General features: G+C 39.0%; 1 protein-coding gene across 1 annotated transcript in view; it reads right to left on the bottom strand.

Annotated features, from left to right (window-relative positions):
- LOC140235077 (rho GTPase-activating protein 7-like) overlaps window positions 1–17804 on the bottom strand; it is a 162716-nt gene that overhangs the window by 76432 nt on the left and 68480 nt on the right. Inside the window, exons 3-4 of the mRNA XM_072315113.1 lie at window positions 12603–12684; window positions 2245–2305 (exon numbers count right to left, since the gene is read on the bottom strand). Coding sequence (XP_072171214.1) covers window positions 2245–2305; window positions 12603–12684 — 143 coding nt within the window. The remainder of the gene's footprint in view (window positions 1–2244; window positions 2306–12602; window positions 12685–17804) is intronic.

Below are 17804 nucleotides of genomic sequence, written 5' to 3' on the forward strand. Positions count from 1 at the left end.
AAGATCCGACATTTATTTTAGCATCTTCCGGAGATGAATATTATTGCTGTTTACTTCCGAAAGTAAAAGCAAACATCCGACATTTATTTAATCATCGTACGGAGTATTATTGTTATTCATTTCCAAACGTCAAAGGGATCATTGGACATTTGCTTTAGCATATTCGGGAGTTGAATGTTATGGTTATTATTTTACTTTCGAACGTAAAAGCAAACATCCGGCAAATTACTGATACTTTTCAAAAGATTTTCGCGGATCGATTTCAGCTAATTTCCTTCATGTAGCCGATGGTTGTCGGGAGAGTTTGATTTTCATATCATTAATTCCGCGCTGGAGCGCTCGGGCAAATGCGGGTGTTTAGACGAGCGTGAAAGTGCGGGCGACTTCCCTCGTCTGTACGCGTCCAAACGCCCGCGTATTACCTAGTACGCCCGGACGAAAGGGCTTCCCGCATTTGCCCTAGGGGTTTTCGTGACGTTTCCCGCGGTCGGCACTGTACATGCAAAATCCCAAGCTCTGAAATGTTTTATTTCAATCATCCTCCTATCCCCAACAAAAAAGAGAAAGAAACACCTGCTGCAAAATCTTGCTGTCTTCTATTCACCTTTGGACACAAATTCCCCTGCCCACATTCTCTGAAAACAATTCAGGAAGATACTATATGTTCCTTCACCTTTCTTATCACGTGATTCAACAAGCACTACGGGGCAACACTTCTCTAGCTTCACATTATTGCCGCTGAACACATAGAATCGGGCTGTTGATCAAATCTTTTGCCTTTCATACAGTGCTACGATATTTCACAGGGAAGTGCGGATGATTACACTAGAATAAATGACATCTCCCTTCCCTTCCTTCTCCCCCCCCCCCCCCCCCCTCCACCTCCCCCTTCAGTTGGGGGCAGACACAAAGTTCCAATTTGCCAAGCTGAAGCCCGCTAACTGCTAAAATGTGCGGAAGGCGGGTACCTCCTGTGTTTACTCTGCTCTGGATTATCACGAATACGTCTTGTCCCCATTTTTTTTTTCGTCACAAACACTCGGCAAACACTGCATACTATGTCCGCCGTCACCCGAGTGGATAAACAAGGTCATAACTCAAAATATTTGGCCGTTGCAAACTGTACGCAAATTCTGGAAGAAAAAAAAAAAGTACAACTTTTTGTCACGTGCAATTATATATGGACCGAACTGTGAACACCTTTCTTTGGTGGTGCCTACTGGTCCAATAAATTTAGTTGGATTTGTAAATTCAACGATGAGATATTGATTGCTTGTTTGCATTGCCAAGAGTGCCTTGCCTTCTTTCGCAGGCCTGTGATTATACAGCCCATTATCACTGATAAATATTTTGCCTCTCCTATTGATGACAGAGTGCATCTGGGGGTGAACTATAAGATGAAGCTCAGAATTCTTAGCGGTAGCTTCATTCAAGGGATGCAGAGAGGTTTTTGGTGTTCTTCAGAGTCCCAAAGTACACTAACCTCTGCCGTGCAATTTTTCCTGTTAGAAATACATAAATACGCCTCTTTCTTCCCATGCTAGGAATGAACAAAAGAGCACATGCTTTTTTTCCCCCAATCTCTTTTGCATTGGGACAAGTTACAATGCAGAGAGGAAGTGTTATTGTGGGATTGGTATTAGAAGCTAAAGGCTGCTACAAAAGGGATGCAAATTGGCGGTTTTCGTGGTATCTTTTTTTAAAATCAAGTACCAGTTTTGACTGATTATCAGTGCAAGTACAAGTCCAGGTAGTGGAAGCTCCATTGACTGAAACAGGTGGGGGGTCACTTGACTTTTGGGGGTTTAGCCCGCAGGGTGTGGCAGGGACAACAAAGGGGGAGGGGGATGTGTCCCTATCGTTTGAAGGTAGGACTATGTACACTTGCCAACCATAAGGCACAGGAACTCAATTTTCTCAACAACAGCATACGGCCCTACTGGGCAAATTTGGCACATTTTGGCTTATATTCTACTCACCAGTAGGCAAATAATTGTTATGTTACATTATCGATATTGTTGGACACTGCTTCATTTTTCTTTTAAACCTAGAATTTCAGTGTGATAAGTGTAAAGGGCATCAGCCTCATAGAAATCCATATCGTCAGTAAAACAGTCATATTATACATGGTGCACATATGGAATCAAACTCAACAGAAGTAGAGTGCTTTCTAGAGAGCTATGTTTATTCTTGAATTTCCATCATTTTCATGCTCATATACCAGAGTGATATTGAAATACTTACAGATCTGTGGATTGGTGCTTCAATTTTCATGCTGGCACATTTATTGAGGATTTTCAGTCTCCTGAGGAATAGAAATAGAAACAAAGAAATAGAAATATAGATGAGACAGCTGGTCCTCTCTCTGCTATAAAGATATTGCACACTATCAGTGAGTTTCAAATAATTTTCACTTCAAATATGAATAGGGACAAAGTTAATTGTTAGCAGATAAATGATTTTCAAACTCCACATAGTAGAAATACATGAAAACCATACACACAACAGCTAAATACTGGATGATATACTTGCAGATTTAGAAGATGTTTATTTTCAACTTTCTCACTAAGTTTTACGGCTGTGGGTAAAAAAACAAAACAAAACAATGACAACGAATAAGAAAATAGGAATGTCCTTCAACAATGTAGATTGAACCCTGTAAAGTTGACCAGTACGCAGAAGCTACACTGATGAGGAAGCACAAATAAGTCAGCAGTCAACGGTCTCTAATTAACGCTGATTTTGTCTCTTGGTTTCAAGACGGTGAGCAGTTCATCAGCTGAGTAACGACGACATTCATAGGTGATGATACTGAGTCATACCAAAATACTAGGAAGACTCACCACACGCTACACATCAAACACTTTCACCAAAGGCGTCAGACCAACCATACTGACTTATATTCAGCGTCTTCCCAAAACGGTGTAGTCCCTGTACAGTCCCGTCTGGATCACTGCAAACTCTGATTGTGCCATTGTCTCGAATTTTTTTCTGTTGTTTATTTTTTCCTAGCATTTCCTAAACAAGTTGGCCAATCTACATGCTAATATACATTTCCCTTCGACAAAGAAATGAAAATAATACAAAGATGCAGAATCCTTCACCACACCTCATCACCAAATGTATCACGTATTGGTGGTGGTGGTGGTGGTGGTAGTATGTGTGAGTATGTGTGAGAGAGATATATAAAGAGATATAGATAGATAGATAGATAGATAGATACATATATACATAGACAGATAGACAGATAGAGAGAGAGATAGAGATGAGATATGAATGGAAAAGAACAAACTTTTTCGTGAAAGTTAATACAAATATTCTACTTAGCTACAGACAGACAGAAGTGACCATATCACATGCGAGGATACACTTACAGCAAATCTTCTGACAGGTTCACAGATACATTTCTATGACCCAAGGAGATAGAGAGAGATGGAAGTGATGTATTCCAAGTTATCCAATACCAGCGAGTCAGAAATTGTTGTGTCTCAACTCAGGATTAGACACAGCAGCAGAACATATACACGCATTTCAGCCAGAAAAATTCTCTCCTGTTCACAAACTTTTCTACGGATGGGGAGAAAAATCCTTCTGAAACATTGGTTGCCGATTCAGTGGAAGATGATGCTTGAGCAGAACTACCAGTTGATCATTCAGCATCACCGACGAAACATCAACATCCTCTTCATGTTTCACGCATGAGAAAAATGATCCGGATGCGAGAAGTGCAAAGTCTCCTGATTACAGACTGAATGCATCTGAATCTGAAGATAGAGAGAGAGAGAGGGCTGCGGGTGCCTTCCACCTTCGTCTCAAGTCACAGTGCTTCTGACAACACTGCAAGAAAGGCTGGTCTTCTCATAGCACAAGACGGCAGGTCAAACACTCCAGCGGGGCTGGTGTGTGTGTGCTCTTGTGTGTGTGTTGTGCTCCACAGATTTTCCCCTCACCACTGAAGTATTCATCACACGTGCATTACTACACTTCTCACACCAGAGAGTGCGCACACATGATTGCACATCAAAGTTAGTCTTGGTGTGCAGGCGCATTTAGAGAAGACGTTGTCAACAGTTATGCAGAATGAAATATCATGAATGGCAGTTTGGCAATGTTAGCAGGAGATCCTACATACAGGGTCTATGACATTTCCCTTGGAAAACAGCGAGACAGTACAGCTTATGTTTATCAAACAAAGTCAGTTTTGGTGGGGGCAAGGAAAGAGAAACCTATTTGCCTGCTTCCTTTCTTGAAGCGCAATCACACGTCTCCAGAATCACCTGTCTTATAACCTGTGAAGCCTCCTGATTATAGAGACTAGTCCATTAGCCACTCTCCAGCCACTACATTCACACAAATACACACAGAGCACTGAGAAAGTTCAGCTCTCAAAGTACTTCAGAGGGGAAAACACACATCACACACACATACAGATTGTACACAAATTATTAGACTATTCCACTGTGACATGGGGGAAGGGGACAGCTATTCCTCAGATTCTGGGAGGGACAAAATTTTGATCCAATCACATGCCATAACATAGCTTTCCAGTTTTTGTTTGACTACGACGATAAAATCTTTTACATCGATACCTGGGAATAAATAACTGGTGCATATCTAATCAAAACCGGGTATGATTTCCCATACATACTACAAGTGTTTATTTTTTTTTTTTTTTGCACAGTCTTATGCCTTTTCTGCAATTTCCTTTTTGTTCAGATATTTCAGAGGATCAAATACATTGTAATCCAATGACTTCCCCCCCCCCCCAAAAAAAAAAAGTACACCCACAAGTTTAATAGTATTTACATCGGCAACATCTCCACTTCCTCTCATTCACAAGGAAGCAGAAGTAGTAGCTTTCATTTGCACACAGCCACAGTTTAGTACCACTAACGACCAGGTTTTCTACTGAAAATGATACATCATTCCTGGAAAGAGGAGACTGGTAGTCCTATCATCACTGCTCTTTCCTGGACACAAAAAAAAAATTAGAAACCACTGTACAAAAACTTCTCCTCTGACTCACAAAAAACACTCATTACATTGTTGTTGTTGTTTTTTCCTACTTCCAATGACAACCAGCAAACTCTGCAATAATCCTTTCTAGGTTTTTGTGGCTACATTCATTACTCACAGCCAAATGATACAGGAAAACCACCCAAAATTGTGTCTGTTGTGTGAGGTTTTCCAATGTGTTACAGGGATTCCTGTACATATTGCAATTGCAACCACTGCAATACATAGTCCCCCACCATACAGTCTCTTATTTAGAATGCCAAAAATGGACCACATTCAACGCAAAACCCTCTTACCCCTCCTTTATCATGAACAAACAAACAAACAAACAAACAACACAATCAAGAGATACGAAGCTTGCTGTGATAATATTATCCGAGATGATTGGCTGACTGTCTCAGGGGAGGACGTTTGTTTCTACTCATCCTGCATGATTCACCTTGAGACTGGCAATGACTGTATGCAATGATAGGGATGGGTGAAGGGTATCCCCATTACTGTAGTATCAGCAGAAGCTGGTAACTTAACAAGTGTCAAACCATGCTACCAGGGGGGGCATTTCATGAAGTGTTTTGTCAGATTTCTTTTCTGACAAACTGTGGAAGCTACTAAAATTTTTGCATCTGACTGGCTGAGAGCAAATTTGTCTGACCAATTTGTCAGACAAAGTGCTTCATAAAATGCCCCCAAACACATGTATAAGAATAATTTTTTTTTTCCTTTGAAGAAATCTTCTTTTTTTTTTTTGCATCAGCCTGCAAGAATTGATTTATGAACACAGTCTATTTTGGGTGTGTTTGCATGGGCCTAATTAGACATTTTTCACAACCTCGTTGTCAAAGTAGTCACCATGCCTAGACAGAAAAGTGATCTGTCCTCAGCCCATACTTGGTCCTTCCTGTCATTACGTCTCCCTGTGATTTCTCTTTATCGTAACGAGACAAGTCTGATGCCTGCCTCCCTTTATCTGCTTGATTCCCAGTACTGGCCCAGGGAATGTCTTCCGTATGGGTATGCAAAAATTGAATAAGAAAAAAGGACAACATACGAGGGAAAAAAAAAAAATCTCTGCAAAAGACTCGCATGCATCCTTGCCTAATCATGTAGGCGCTAACACTAATTGCTACTCACGAGGATGACCACGTTCCATGGGAGCAAAATTTTGCAAGGCTGCGGCAAGAATAGAATGTTGTCATTCCCTGCGATTACCCATCGAGTGTCCTTCACTGTCATGCAGCTTCAAATCAAATTCTAGATTCTTGGTCATTAGGCCTATATAGTTTTTTTTCTTTATTTTTCTTAACCTCTTTATACAAGATTCCTCCTTGATCTTCCATCCCAACTCCTCCCCCCCCCCCCCCCCCAATAGGCCAAGTTAAGACAAAATGCGGATTTGTATTTGAGACAGCAAATAGTGCATCTCCCGGGAGACAGCTCCTTTAAGACTTGCACAAAGACTAAGTCACCAGCCCATTTGCACAAGAAAGGCATCTTGAGTTAAAAGTAAAACACAAATACTCAGAATACTGGTCCATGACCGTTCTAAAGTACTGTTGCTTGCGGAGAACAAACAAAAGAAGTAATTGACGTCATAGCCCCAATGAAGATTAGGACAGATCAATCAGGAAAACATCAATCCGCAAATATTCCAATGTGCCGTACCTAGGCAAGGTTTCTTGCATATTGCAAATGGATCTGTACCAGTGGCTTTGGTATTTTTTTTTTTTATAGCAAATGTAGAGGGATAATTTTGTACGGGTCCTATGAATTCAGAATGTAGCTTCTAAATGTTTTGTGAATACCTCTCTTGCTTTGAATTTGAAAAACGATGAAAGATAATTGGGATATGTATTCACAGTAAAGCAGTGTATAATATATCATTGTATGAATTTTGCAAATTACAAATGGCTACAACTTCTCATCACCTATAATAGCTAAATACTGGTATATCCATAAGCCTGTTGCCAAGAATGTCTAAACTGATAACACTTTACACCCACTGGGGGTCGAGCTAATATTGCTATACACACATTTTCCATTGACACCTGCCTGAGAATATTCATAACCAGTCTTCCATGGGTTAAGATGTGTGCATTGCGTTTCCCCTTTCTATGCCATCCATATGAACAGTGCACATCTGCAATCATTCAAGTGGCATCATTTGATTGATGTGATCACACAGAAATTCCTTCTTTTTTTCTTTTTATTGGAAGTGCACATTCCTTTTTTTTAATGCACAGTGGAATCATGAACTGGTAAGGTTAATCACAGGGAGGTGAAAGCTACCCAACAATCTGCAGTTTTGTTGTCACTGAAAAGAAAGGTCAATCAATTTGGGGGGATCTTTACCAAAATACCTCCGCCCAGCAGAATACTCGAGGGCGAGAAAAATTGTTATGTGGACCCCGAGAAGGATCCCACGCGCCGCAGCAATATCGAGCGGAACTGGGGCCGACATTCGGCTGGGTGTCGTCGCAGCCCACGTGCAGGAGAAATATTGGATCTGGGTGATATTTAGATGCACTCTGATGCCTGAGCCAGTGCCGAATCTAATTGTGTGGGTGTTTCATTCCCCCCCCCCCCAATGAATCAATTCCTTAGTCTCTTTCTCAGACTAAGCAATCATTAATTAAACAGAATAAAAGACAGCACCTCATTTCCACAAATGAATTACACACCAAACTGTTCCACAGTGGCTGGAAACACCTCTTCACTTGACATGAAATATGTGTTATAATATCATATTTACTGTGATTTCCTACATTTAGATGCAGGGGCAAGTTATTTCATCGGCAGAGAAGGGCGTTACTGTAATTTTAGGGTTATTCAGTTATTGCTGTCACATTGTAGAACTTGGATCTCCTCTATATTATCGTGTCATCCGTATATCAATGTTAAAAATGTTAAAAAGCAAAATCACAAGAACACTACCGTACCTTACCCAATATTTGTAACAATGCTTATAAATTTTGCCACTTTTGATTAAGTACGATTCTTATTTCATGAAAATTGGTTAGCATGTGATAATGCCCTTCTGGTTCTCAGCTGATGATTTGTAATGTCCAAGTATAATAAAAAACCTCACCATACATTCCAACTGATTGAGAGGAGCTATCATAATGGAACAGAAGTGACAGCTAATGTCAAACATTTTACTACATGCATTATCCCCCATCCCCAACTAACAAACTGATTTATGAAGCAATAACTCACAAACTTTTTCTGCAGAGGTGAAACTAGATTGCAATTCAGACTGATACAGTAGTAGTATTCACTGAACAGAATCCAACCAATTCTAAAACAGTTAACCTAGAAACATCCTCAATACCTGTGGCTATACAGCATCTTATTCATCCCCAAACTGATCCAGTTTTTCTCAGTTAATCAGCTCATGTTTAAAAAAGTTAAATAAGAAACTAAAAGAGAGGCAAATACACTTTATAATCTAATAGTATAATACAATTTGTCACAAAGAGAATGTCATACAATGATTGTTAAGCAGAGCAGGTACAACTTTAACAGAAATGTTTTGCAATACATTTTTTTTTTCAATAGTGGATTTTATACACAGGAGGCAATAAAAAAAAAAACATGAAAATAAAATATGGAGGCTATAAGCCTTGCAGTAATGGAAGAATAGACTTTCATAGAGAGAGAAAAAAAGTGAGAAATAGATTTTAGATTGACTCCCAGAAAGAGAGAGTTAGATGGAGGAAAAAGACAAAATGCTCCCATACACTCACTCCTACACAGCTTTCCTCATTGATGTCTTTCCTGTTGAAGCTACTTAGTTTGAAATAATCTCCTATTGGCTTCTGAATGTATGAACAGAATGGGACAGCCATTGGCACCCAATTACTGATCAATGCCCCCAGATCAACAGCTTTGCAAATCCCCTCCTTGGATCAAAGGGGAGAGGTGTTAGGAAACCAGGAGCTTGGAACCTCATTGTTCTCTGGCCACGAAGTCAAACCGGCCTCTGTGAACAGCCCTGGCCCTTTGTGAATGAAAAGAACACACCTGGTGAAGAACACTGGGGCTAAGGAGATATGGGGGGGGGGGGGGAAGAAATGAGGTAACTGACCTACAGAGGAGGGGATCAAGATCTTGAGGGTCACCCTACTGAACTCTTGGTAGAGGGAAACTACATGCCCACATAACACCTCGTTTGCAGACTGCAATGATTAGGTAGGGAAGGGGCAGCCACCTCCATGGGTATGAAGTCCCATATTGATGTAGAACTCCTATACGAATCTGCCACCAACTTATTCTTGTTCTTGAGAGTATTTTCATAAGGTATAAATGAATGTCAATGATTTTCTGATAAATGATGTAGTCCTACATATATGTGTGACATATCTTTTCAGTGGTCAGTTTAGTGGCCCCGGCTGTAGATGGAGAGTGATGCATGGGCTTGGTCAACAGTGTAGGCCTAATGGTCAACTGCAGTATAGCTAAACATGGAAGATCTACCCAATTTTACATCCTTTATCCAACTGTTAGACTGAAACACTGATAGTGAAACCAATGTTTCAATACAACCACCTACACATCTACCCCACCATATTGGTAAACCTTGGAAACTAGAGAAACATACCATGAAGTCCTCAAGGATGCACAAAGTATACCATTTTCAACCGCATTCCTTTCCTCAAATTGATTTCTACCAGTATTGCAGGAATTCAATTATGATAAACACACACACACACACACACACACACACACACACACACACACTCACAAATGCACACAATGGCCTTATAATACTGAGATGGCAAAACGTGATTTCCTGTTGGCTATTAATGGACATTCTATACTTTAAAAAAAAAAGTTTTGAATGGAAGGGGACCTTGTTTGCTACAATATGACCATCCCTGCACTGACGAAAAAGCCTCCATTAGAACCATACTAGGTCAGACTGACCACAGATGAATGCGATACACATTTTATCCCTTTTTCTGTATAATATACTGCAGAACTCGGCAAATTCTGCATGCCTTACTTATCATCAGGGACCAGGCTGCAGAATTGGACCAACTTACACTCTGGAGACCTATGACAGATTTCTGAGAATTATGTGCTTTAGTCATTTTTGTCCAAACCATACATTTCCACCAAAGGTACATCTTAATTCTATCATGTCGCAAGTATACGCTGTAATTAACTATGTAAGTGTTAACAGGTTTCTAGGATGCTACAACACAAATCACCTATACTTGTTCCTGGTTACAAAAATTTACTGCGAGACAAGCATAATGATCGGCCACTTGTCTGCTACTGGAATAAGGGCACTGCTTGTGATTCTGCTTGACAGCAGTCTGTGTTCCCTCTGTGAAATGGCTTCGTCAACGCCTGTATAAACCCACAGGTAAGAATGAAATCCTGATGGATTAATCAAGATGTCATGGGCATAGGTAGACAGATTAAGAAGGGAAGAGGGGCTCAAAGCTTCTGCTAATCCATCAGGAGGAATCAGACAGTCTCACCTGCAAGAGCATAAGCTTAAGGTTCAAGTAGGAAATGGGGTAACCACAGGATTAGGGACAATAAGGACTGATAGTCTTTGTTCAGTCTTATACTTTTCATGACTGGTTTGGTTGTACTGCAAACAGTTTTGAAGGATTATGATTTATGAGTGATCATACTTGCCTGTTTAACATAAGGGTTGGCCAAAGAGATTAGATCATATTATCGTCCTTTGGATCAAGAATAAATCTTTGCAAAGGAAGGAAATGACATTATCAAGGGCTGAGCCTGAACAGGAAATCATGAAATGTAGCCTTTGTTCAAGGCTGGCAATGTGGAGTGAGTGAACCACAGGAAAATAAACTCAAAGGAGATATTCAAATTGAATGAATTCAACATGATTAAAAGTCTAAATGTTGATAAGCCTGAATGATAAAAATTCAGAACATAAAAGTCATCTACAACATCAATCATTGGCAATTTTTAAGTCTGCTTTCCTGTCATATGATCATAAAGTTGCTTACATTGCAATTTCCTCACCTATTTGGTGAGTAGAACATCAATCATCCTACACTTTCCTAAAAGAAACATTTTTTCCCCCCAGGCTTGTACTGAAAGATGTATCACATAAGTCATATCATCATACATCCTCCACAGAAAATCTAGTCATTCATGCTAATTCATTCTGTGATAATCTTTTTTATTTGAATAAATATTGCTTAACACAATGTAGCTCTTCAATGGGCTATGATGCACAGGTTTCACAGGTATCATTTCTAGGTTTCAACAAAAGAGAAGATATCAAAAAAGAAAGATTGGTCACAGTTGAGAAAGTATATTAGAAAGTGGAGCAGAGGACACAAACTTAACCCACTGAAGGTGAGATGATTTTGCTACAACACACATTTCCCATAGACACCTGCCTGAGTATACTCAGGACCAGTCTTCAAGGGGTTAAAGAACAGAGCGATGGCGGAGAGGGACAAAAAACGTAGTACTTGGTCGGAGGAGGAGGAGGTTGAAGAAGAGACAGACAAGAAGAAAAAGGAGAAAGAGGAGAGGAAGGGGAAGAGGGAAAAGATAGGAAAAAAGAAGAAGAAAGACTGAGCACAAACAAAAGCAATGGGCCTGATAATACATGTGCATAGACCACGAGATCACGACAGGAGACGAGATGAACTAGCCCGAGACGAGTAGAGATACAGACAGACGCAGGAATAGAAATAGATAGATAGACAGATAGATATATAGACATATAGATAAATAGAAAGAGATAGATCAAAAGAGAGAGAAATAACAAAACGGATAGATAGACAGACAGACAGATAGATAAAAAAAGATAAAGAAATAGATCAAACGATAGCTAAATAGAAAAACAGAAAGATAGATAGATAGATAGATAGATGGATAGATAGATGGATGGATAGATGGATGGATAGCTAGACAGATGGAAGGAAGGATATATAGATAGAGTAGAGATTGAGAGGGAAAGACAGAGTGAGAGAAAAAGAGACAGGGAGGGAGAGAGAAGGGGAGAGATGAGGAGATCTTTGACCAAGTTCATGAAAGGTTCAATGGGTTTGCCAGAGTTTCTTTCTCTTTAATCACACCCAGGTGACAAATTCCCTAGCTTTGTGTGTGCATGTGTGTGGCTTGTTGCCTTATGCTGCATAAAGGGAGACAGAGAATACAATTGAAATTCTCTTGCTCTCTGAAGCTGGCATTCAAGCATGAACTTGAAATTGCCAATTTTGAATCATTCCACCACAAAATTAATCAAGTCAGATGCTGTCTGCATTTCCACCTGGTTGTTAAATTCCATGCACTATGAAAAATAACACTCAGAGCAGAATATCCCATTCCACAATGGAAGCATGCATTTACTCACACACACACACACACACACACACACACACACACACACACACACAACACACACAGGCACAAGGTTTCAGAAAGTATACAGAAATCTACAGTAATATCACTGTATACGATGTGATATGGTCCAGCGTAAGGAAAACAGTCAACACAGAGTAAAGGTTGTTACTACTGGAGTAGAAAAGTCCTTTATAATATTAAACCAAAAAATTGTGTGGAAAAAAAAAATTAACTTTTCTTACCTGACGACTGAATCCAGCAAATCTTGGTCCAAGAAATCATGATCCTTCTGGACAAGTGATAGTTCCAGGGGAAAACGCCCCTCTGTTTGAAACAAAATGAGATGAAATATTTGTTGAGTTCAACAAACTGCTTGAGTGGGACTACATATATTTTACCACATGTGGACATACCAATGTATGTAGCATTATCAACAGGAGCAAAAAAAAAAATATGAATAGAAAAAGACCATCTATTTCCCTGCTATAATTTTGCTTAACCGTTTCTGTGCTTTGAGTGCTAATTGGCACAGAAAACCCCATAGCACTGTACACAATGTCTAAAATCCAAGGCATAGAAAGGGTTAAAAGAAAGAAAAAAAAAAACTTGCCGATAAAGATCATCTGCTACACTTTTTTCCCTTCAAATTTGGACATAAAAATGTATGTTGAAGTAGATAATTCACACCAGGATAAAACAAAATTATAGGAATAGGTACCTATAGGATGATGGGAAAAGTATAGGGTCTACCAATATGACACATACCTGAAGGATAATCACACATAGACTATTCTGATTTTTTGATGACGGGTCAGCAAAGTCAGAGTATGATTTGCAGAATGAACCAAAATTCATGGAAATATATGACAACAGCAAAAAAGTATACTAAACAAGAACACTATCGCACTATGCAGCACAGACCTCATCCGCACAAACGAGGCAACTGAATGCCACACATGATCCTTGCATCACGTGGCATGCATATCTGGCATTTAAATGATCTTGTCCTATTTGCATTGTGTCATTTATGTGCAGTCGTAGATGTGGCATTCACATTCTTCATTGGTAAAAAGGAAAAAAAAAAGAAGACAGGTCTAATTGCCAACGAACAAATAACTGCCGAGCACAGTGAACTGTGGCACAGAACAAATGTATGAGCAAATGTACGTCTTCAACAGATCAAATGTTATCTTTTTTTCGCGGGACTTTTTCACCCAGTGCCCTTGAGGAGACCGAGCGACCACAAATAACACCAATTTAATTGCCAGGGACGCAAAGAAGGGCACCAAACTATTCTTGGTCCACGTCAAAAAAAAAAAAAAAAAAAAAAAAAAAATCCAAGCAACAACACTCCTCTACCACCCCCCAAACTGATGGCAGTGTGACATCCCCTTGTATTGTTTGACTGCCAAATAGAGAAAGGATTGACAAAAAGTTGAGAGGCAAAGGATGAATGGCAGTTACTCAATAAACTCCTCTCATTATTTGTTCTCTCCCTCTCTCTCTCACATACACACACACAAACACACACACATGCACAAACACACACACACAAAAAAAAATCACACATTTACGTGGAACTGGCCATACAAGGCAATATGTGCAAGGTTGGCTCTAGATAGAACCTTTTCCCCTCAAAGATATTCTTTGAAAAAAAAGAATAGAATAGAAAAAGAACACACAAAAAAAAAAGGAGAGAGGGAGAGAGAGAGAGAGAGAATGTTCCAGCTTTTGAAGGCTGAATGTCTTGAACACTTTCTAACCCCTTTGTGGAAAAATACAAATTTCGAGAAGTTTTACTGCCTTTTGTTGAATAAATCAACACTTGGAAATACACAAATGTGTTGTACAAACATCGGTGAGGAGAAAGGAGAGAGGGTTTTTAGGTGCTTATGTGGTGACAAATTTGCCCTTCAGAGAAAGGCAACATTCGAGGCAGCAATAAAATGCGAGAATTTGCACTTGTCAGACTCAAGTGGTCATAAATCACTGATTACCACTGACAACCTACTGAACGAAGGGCAAGGAGAAAGAAATGAAATCGTAATAGAAAGAGAGAAAATATGGCTTGTGTGCATTATGATTTTGAGAAAGAGACGGAAAGGACGTGAAAAAACACAAGCAAGTCTGCTCAGTCACAGAGATGCACATGACACATTTACAACTGCTATAGCATCAACACACACTCTACTCTGAAATGCTGAGGCGGAAGCTAGCCATTAATTCTCAAATCACACAGTCACATCAGGAATTGAATAACATGTTTGAACTTTATTAAAAAGAGTAATAATAAATAGAAAAAGAATAAGTTCCATATCAGTTTTCCCTTTGTCACTGAATGAGTTAAATCTGGTTCCGCCCGCATTCCAGGCAAGCGAGAACAGAGGGAGAGAAAAAAACAAACAAAACTGAGGTGCGAGGATACATTTCAAAAATTCTCTTTGATAAAGCCGCCATATGAAGCTCAACTGTCTAATGTTCATTGTCTCTCATTGGAGATCAAGGAAAAAAATCTTAACTTACGAACCGAAGAAATCCGATTAAGAAATTGCACAATGGCAGGCACGCACGCCTCATATATCACACAACATACATGTACCTGAGCACTTTTACGGCTCTCTGACCCCCATTCAAGCAATATGCCGATGTTACTTGGTTGTTGGTATGATACACTCCCCCCCCCCCCCCTCTTTCACAGCCTGTCAATATTCTGATCAAAGGTTAGCTGGTGCAAGTGCAGACTACCTTGGCAAGGGGTAAATCATTTTTTCCATAAGAGTGGAAATCGGGGAAGTGCATGCATTCCATTGTTATTTGCGGCACTAAAGCCATCGTGCCAGAGAATATATGGGATTATCAATGACGGAATGCCGCTGGCGATATTTGGATCAAATTTCAAGGTACCGTTCTGGGTGAGTAGGTGGACCGTCAACGACTTTGAGCCTTTTTAAGCTGGATGACATTAAAGTGAAGAAATGTAGCTCAATTTTCCACAAATATGTTTCTGATGTTGGCCCTACCACCTGATCAAGTTAACTGAACAGACATGCCCTCACTGAAATTTTGCGGCATTCATGGTAATAGGAAATGCCGATACACTCATGCCTGAAGAAAATCTCAAATGTAGTGCATAACATTATTTTATACAAATATGATTTGTGGGTTTGGCTGCATATGAGAAAATGATCTAAATATTGAGTCTGTCAAATTTCTCATAATGATACAATCCAAACTGGGAGTGATCTTCTTGATACATAGGACCACAATGGTCAAGCAGAAAACATGTTTAATATGGGTTGATGTTAACTTGATTCATCCTTATTCCTGATATTAGTGTATCATTGTGTATGGCATCCTTTATCCTCAAAATAAGAGTTATAATAGTAACATTCAAGTATTTTTTTTTCTATTTTTTACAGAAAATGATGCAAACATCTCTTTTACTATGTTAGAATGAATGACACTATTACTTTTCATGCAACATAATGAGCCACATAAGCAGCCATTTTTGACAAAATGTTACTCAGTTTTAACTGACATGCAAAGAATAAAAGCTATGAATCATTAAAAAAAAGAAAAATTGTCCACTGCTTCCCCCCCCCCCCCCACCCCACAACAAAAAAAGAGTTGATTTTTGTAAAACGTTAAGAATCCTTGACATGGCCTGTTGGAATTACAAATATTGATAAGAGTTGTAAAATTCAATAAAATGAGACAAATTTAGTGCATATATATAAAAATGAAGGACCATCCAAAACGACATGGCTTAATCACAAATAAATCATGCACCAATACCAATATGTCAACAGCATACTTGAGTTTCATAATTTACCTCTCTTTACTGACAAAAAAAAAAGAAAAAGAAAAAGAAACTAGACTTGGAATTTGTCAACACTGACAAATTAGGTGATCCGATTTTTTTTTAATCGATGATTCGAGTCCTGATCGCAATAGGCATGACCATACAGGTTTCATCTGTGTTTAATGACATTGACCGTGTGATGTTTTAATTCTCATTTAGAAAAGAGAGTCAGGTCTGCCATCTTTGGTACCAAATTCAGTATACACTATAACGAAGATACAGAATGAAACATTTATGACCTTTGACCCTAATTTACCTACCCAAGATGGTGTTCGATCAAGTAGTTGTTATCTTATAATAATGTACGTGACATGAACTAAACATGTGCAAAATATGGGGGTAATAGGGAATGTCTTTCTTGAGTTATTGCAAAGAAAGTTGCAGAAAGAAAGTAACATGAAAATACATCGAAGCTAAGCTTTAATTTTTGCGAAGTTTTTCGACGTGATTTCGATGTCGCATGAAAAAGAGTGGGCAAAGAAACGATAGCGCAAAGTCTCAGCTACAACATATTAAAATCTGGGAGAAATTCACAGAAGAGTAAGTGAGCTAGTGTTCGATAAAGACCGTCATGTCAATTTTCATTTCCAGAAAAATTCCCTCCCATAGAGATAACACGTAAACTGGTTAAATTTGACAAGGTTACATTATATCTATTTTCACGAGGTGAAGACATCATCCGATTAAAACTTTGATTGAAGAAAACTTAAAGAGTATTACATTGGCTACAACATACTAAAATCTGGAAGAAATTCACCGAAGGGTAATTGAGCTAGTCGTCGATAAAGACAATCATGTCAATTTTCACATCTAGAAAAATTCCCTCCCATAGAGATAACACGTCATAATGAAGATAAAGAAAGAAGTACATATGACCTTTGACCCTACTTTGCACAGACAAGATGGCGTCTGAGCAAAAAGTGGTTATTTTGTGAAATGATTCTTGTAACATGGTCTTTACGTATGCAAAATATGGGAAAGATAAGACATGTATTCACCAAGATACAGGATGAAACATTTTTGACCTTTGACCCTACTTTACATAACCAAGATGGCATCTGATCAAGTAGTTGTTATTTTATGAAATAATGAACGTGACATGAACTAAGCATGTGCAAAATATGGTGTTGATAGGGTATGTTTTTCTTGAGTTATTGCAAAGAAAGTTGCAGAAAGAAAGAAATATTTCAATACAACGAATATAAGCTTTAATTTCAACCACGTTTATTGACGTGATCCCGACATCGTATGAAAAAACAAAATGCACATTCACGATAGCCCAAAGTCTCAGCTACAACATATTAAAATCTGGGAGAAATTCACCGAAGCATAAGTGAGCTAGTGCTCGAAAAAGACAGTCATGTCAATTTTCATTTCCAGAAAAACTGCACTCCCATAGAGATAACACGTAAACTGGTCAAATTCGACAAGGTTACTTTCAATTCATTTTTATGAGGTCATGCTGTCATTCAATCAAAATTGTGTTATTACATAACTGATAGAGTATTAAATAAGCTACAGCATACTGAAATCTGGGTGAAAATTGACTAAGGATAAGTGAGATACGCTCGAGTAAACTTGA

The sequence above is a fragment of the Diadema setosum genome, chromosome 11, assembly GCF_964275005.1.
Source record: "Diadema setosum chromosome 11, eeDiaSeto1, whole genome shotgun sequence".
In the NCBI taxonomy this organism is placed as follows: domain Eukaryota; kingdom Metazoa; phylum Echinodermata; class Echinoidea; order Diadematoida; family Diadematidae; genus Diadema; species Diadema setosum.